Source organism: Salvia splendens, chromosome 2 (genome assembly GCF_004379255.2).
Source record: "Salvia splendens isolate huo1 chromosome 2, SspV2, whole genome shotgun sequence".
Classification (NCBI taxonomy): domain Eukaryota; kingdom Viridiplantae; phylum Streptophyta; class Magnoliopsida; order Lamiales; family Lamiaceae; genus Salvia; species Salvia splendens.
In genome coordinates, this window is record NC_056033.1 from 31,232,094 (window position 1) to 31,237,439 (window position 5,346).

At 37.8% G+C, this 5,346-nt stretch overlaps 1 protein-coding gene across 1 annotated transcript; it reads right to left on the bottom strand.

Moving 5' to 3' along the window:
* Positions 1-1,104: 1,104 nt before the first annotated feature.
* Positions 1,105-2,876, bottom strand: LOC121764517 (PAN domain-containing protein At5g03700-like). Its single transcript, XM_042160531.1, has one exon. It carries the CDS (start codon positions 2,695-2,697, stop codon positions 1,246-1,248), a length of 1,452 nt encoding a protein of 483 aa, XP_042016465.1. The 5' UTR covers positions 2,698-2,876; the 3' UTR covers positions 1,105-1,245.
* Between the last annotated feature and the right edge of the window lie 2,470 nt (positions 2,877-5,346).

Here is a 5,346-nt window from a genome sequence, read left to right on the forward strand (position 1 = left end):
ACACACACTACACACATTTCACACATTACACAAATTTCACACACTACACACATTTCACACACTACACAAATCTCACACACGACACACATTTCACACACTACACAAATTTTACACATTTCCCGCACTACACACATTTCACACACCACACATTTCACAGACTTCACACTTTACACACATTTTACTCATTTCAAGCATCCGGTTTTTGAATTTTTTTTTTCAGTTTTAGATTTTTTTCCGATTTGAATTAAAAAACTTAAATTTTCCAAAAGTTTAAACTGCACAAAATTTAAAATTTTAGTTTGTGAATATTATATGTATTTTGGGTATAGTATGTGTAGTGTGTATTTTGTGTAAAATTTGTTTCGTGTGTGTAATGTGTAGTATGTGTATTTTGTGTATAGTGTATGTAGCGTGTGCATTTTGTAGGGTGTGTATAGTATGAAATTTGTGTAGTGTGTGAAATGGGTGTAGTGTGTGAAATTTGTGTAGTGTGTGAAATGTGTGCAGTGTGTGAAATTTGTGTAGTGTGTGAATGTGTGCAGTGTGTGAAATGTGTGAAAAATGTGTAGTGTGTGAAATGTGTGTAGTGTGTGTGGTGTGTGAAATGTGTGAAGTCTGTGTGTGTAGTGTGTGTGAAATATGTGTAGTGTGTGAGAAATATGTGTAGTGTGTGTAGTGTATGTAAAATGTGTGTAGTGGTTATTGAAACTATCTAATTTTATGACTATTTGGAATTCCAATTTTTTACTTTTGATATGAAATTGAAATCATTGAATTGAAATTTTAGAATTATAATTCAATTCCAATTCTATACATTTTTTTTGATACCAAACAATGGAATTGGAATTGGAGGCTCCAATTTCAATTCCATAGCTCCAATTCCTAGTTCGCACGTATTTTTATATATTATTCCCAAAATTTAGTAAACTTTAGTTAGTGGAGTTTGAAAAAACAACTGTGCTAGAGTGAAAGGAGGTTTATATATTGACTATCTCTTATAGTGTCTCTATTCAGTTTATTCCACGGTAGCACTATGTAATTAAAACTCCCTGCTTACTTAATCAGCAGAAAAAAATAAAAGTCCATCAACAAACAAAATCAGAATGCTAAATATTCAAATATGGATAATAGGAGATGCGCAAAAATCTTGATTTTATACAAAGTCAATAATTGAAAATCAAGTGGATATTTATCCAAACAACCACTAAACAAATAATGTTAGTCGTGTCGTCATCCCTTACTTCATCATCTCTCACATAATTGAATTGACCTAAAACTTGCTGCCCCCAAATCTTTGTAGGGCCCCACGCCCACCCCACCTTCATCATCTCCGTATCCTTTCACCCCTCTATTTCTCAACTTATACCACCACAGCCCCACAACTCCCGCTAATGCCAAAACCGCCCCAACAAGCAGCCCCACTCCCATCCCCACCCACGCCCCCACCCTCTTCTTCCCTGCACCCTCCCGCACCTTAAAATACCCCAGCTTGCCCTCATCCCTCACCGCCACCAGCGTCTCAATGGGATAATCTAGCATGTAGCAGAATCCAGACGAGTTACTGTACGCCACACCCCAGCACGTGCAGTTCCCTTCACACGAACCCTCGCACTCCTCAAACGACGCCGTTCTCCTGTACCCCATGAGTTCTTTATACGGCAATTCCACCCCGGTTCTTCTCAACACCCCGAACCGGTTATTATCATACCCGCCGCAGAAGTCGTTGCCGGATTTTTTAATATGAGGCGGCACGCAGCCGCCGGAGCTATGAACCGTCCGGTTGTCGAGGCAGGAGCAGTCCTTTCCCGGTTTGCATAAACCGTACGACCCGCAAGCGCTAGGTAGCTCGCACGGTTCGGATATTGCTTGGTAATCTAGTACCCAACCCGACCCGGTCCAGTAGTAGCCTTTCAGGTTCCCATCCGGTTCGATCCTGACCCGGCGGATACCCGACACATTCTGCTGAAATGTGTTGAAGGACTGCACATCGACGGGTGGGAGTGACCCGTTTTGGTACATGCCCAAATACCCGTCGGATTCGAGCACCATGTAAATGGGCCGACCCGGGATGACATCCGCTTTGGCCTGTAGCGCGGTGTGCTTCAAGTAAATCTGATCCGAATCGGAGAATCTGGCGAAGAGGCCCATGTAATCCGGGCCCAATCGCATGGAGTAGAGCCCATTCGAAGATATCAGCGCCATGGCGGTGGTGAAATTTTGATTCTCGACGAGCGTGTCGGAGGGGAAGTCGAAGCTCTGCCACAGAACCGCTGAAGCGTCGTCGATTACGAGATTGGATGTGTTTGAGAGCCAGACGCGGCTGCCGGTGGTGTGTGTTGACCAATATGCCCCCGTGTGGGGATCGGAGAGAACGAGGCTGCCGTTGAAGAGGAGGTGGGCCGGGCTGGCCCATCTGGGCGGTCGGGTTGGGGCGGCCGACCAGAGAGGGACGGAGGACGCCGCGTGGAGGATTGAGAGGCTGAGCTCGTCCTGGTTGACTCGGAGGAAACCCAGTGAGTAGGTGCCGGATGAATCGTTGAGCAGAGGCTGGAAATGGGAGACGTCCGGATTGGGAGAGGCTTTGAAATTGAAGCCGAGCACAAGCGGTGGCGACTCCGCGGCGCCTGAGGTCCACACAAGAGATGTCAAAATGGCCGCGAGGAGAAGCTCAATCGCTGATTCAATTTGTAACTCCATGTCAAACTGATCATGGATATATAGTGTATTTCCTACACAATATAGAGAGATGCAGTGGAGGCGTGGTGAGTTTTAGTGAGGATTTATATATATAGGTCTTATCTTAGCAGTGGCGCACTACTTCGATAAGATATTTTTATCATTTTATTATTGTATTATTAGGCAGAAATCAATTGAAGATGCATTTTTTTTAATTGCATGGCGATGGCATACGGAGTAGATATTACTTATACTATGAATGTTAAATGTTGGAGGATTGGCAGATCCACCTAAAAATGGATAGTTTTATTGAATCGACGTTAACCTGCAAATGCAACTATAATTTCTACCAGCTTCTCAATAAATTCTGCTCCTATATTTTATTACTACAATATGTTACCACTGCATTGGAATATGCACTTATTTTGCATGAGAGCATCTATATCCGTGCTCTTGCCAACGAGCAATGATGTGGACCTGGATCTATTTTTACTCCATGCTCTTAGGTAAGACCACAACACCCACATTCGTGCTCTTCTGCAATGACATGCTCAAGGTTCCCACCATTCTATTATTCAATTTAAATAAAAACATTTCCACAATATTAGAATGCATTAAATATACCTAAAATACTATTACTAATTACTAAAAAATAAAAATTACATAATTAAAATCCTAAAATTTAAAATTTTCATAATTAAAATCTTAAAAATTAAAAATTACATAATTTAAATCCTAAAAATTAAAAATTACATAATTAAATTCATAAAATTAAAAAATCACTACTCGTGGCCGAATTTCGCCCAAATAGATGATGAATGTGTGTATTTATAGATGATTTTGGGATTAAATTTTCTTTTAAAAAATTCAAAAAAATGGTAATAAAATATGTATATTTTTAGGAATCTGAAAATATATATTTTTAAATTTTTGGTATTATTTTCGATTTAAAAAAAAAAAGAAAAAGAAAATGCCAACTGCCAATAGAAATGTGTCACGTCGTCCTGCTAGCTGGCACATGCGTACTCTTAGCTAAGAGCACGTCCATGCCAGCGGCAAGAGCGCAGCGACGGACAGGGGTGTCCTTGCCAGCAGGACGGATGGACCCTGCTCACCGCTGTGGAGGCTCTGAAATGATGGTATTAAGAGCACACTTCCTATTGTACCACAACTTTGTTCAAAACTAGGCAATATGAGTGGATAAAGAAAGAAATATAATATAAATAAAGTAGGTGAAAGAAATATAAAAGTAATTAATAATAAATTAAAATAATTTTTATGTTTAGCATGAGACTAGTTTTGGAAAATGAATAAAAATGGAAGGATGAAACTACGTATTCATTTTGTTTCAATTTAATAGAGACGTTTATTTTCGGAATAGATATTAAGAAACATATATTTAAGTATATATGAAGTGAAGAGAATAAAGTAGATAAGGAAAGAGAATAAAATAACATAAAGGAAAAAGTACGATAGAGTGTGTATAGTGCTTTTGCCCAATATAGAAATGACTCTATTATGCTGGAACGTCCCAAAAAAAAATACGACTCTATTGACATGGAACAGAGGGAGCATTTTGATGGATGGAAAAAAATGTAAAGATGAAATATGTACTATCCTTCCGCCTCATAATAGAGGTTATACCTGGGTGATGACAAAAGATTATAGGGAATATAGTCTAGTATGTTAAGTGGAGGGAGAGAAAATATAATTTAATATATTAATATGAGAATTTCTTTTAAAAAAATGAATGATATTTTTCGTGAGATAAACTAAAAAAGAAAACATAACATCTACTTTCATAATAACAAAGGATAATATTTTGATATTTTTATGGGATAAATTAAAAATGAAAGTGACATATATTTTGGGAATGAGGTTAATACTCCCTCTGTCCTATAAGAGTATGAACTTTTGGTTGAGCACGAGTTTTAATGCTAAGAGATATGTGGAAAGAAAAAATAATTCAAGTATTGTTAGTGGAGAATGAGTCTCACCTCATTAGAGAAAATAGAGTTTCTAAAATTAAAAAAAGTACATTATATATTTTTATAGGTCGGACTAAAAAGGAAAGAATGCATGCTCTTGTAGGACAGAGGAAGTACTAGATCCGTCCCTGAAAATTTTTCACTTATTTCCATTTTCGTTTGTCCCTAAAAATTAGTCATCTTTCATTTTTGGTAGAGGACCCCCTTATTCTCACTCACATTTTATTATAAAATTAATATATAAAAATAAGACTTACATGCCACCAACTTTTTGAATCCATTTTCCATTACATTTATTAAAATTCATGTCAGGTCAAATGGTGACAAATTATTAGGAAAAGAATAAGTACTACTCCCTCCGTTCCATAAGAATATACATTCTTTACTTTTTAGTCCGTCCCACAAGAATATGCATTTTTCAATTTTTGAAACTATTTTCTCTTCAATGGGGTGAGACTCATTCCCCACGAATAATACTTTACTTTTTCTCTCTACACGTCTATTATTTTACCAATTTTAAATTAAAACTCGCGTCCAATTCAAAGTACATAGTTTTTTTTTGGAATAGAGGGGTAGGGGCTAGACAGCTCTTATACTATACGTAGTTGAAAGTCAACCTTGATGTGGAACAAAATTTACTACTACTCCATTTAATTCGATATTATGATGTTTTCCGACTTTC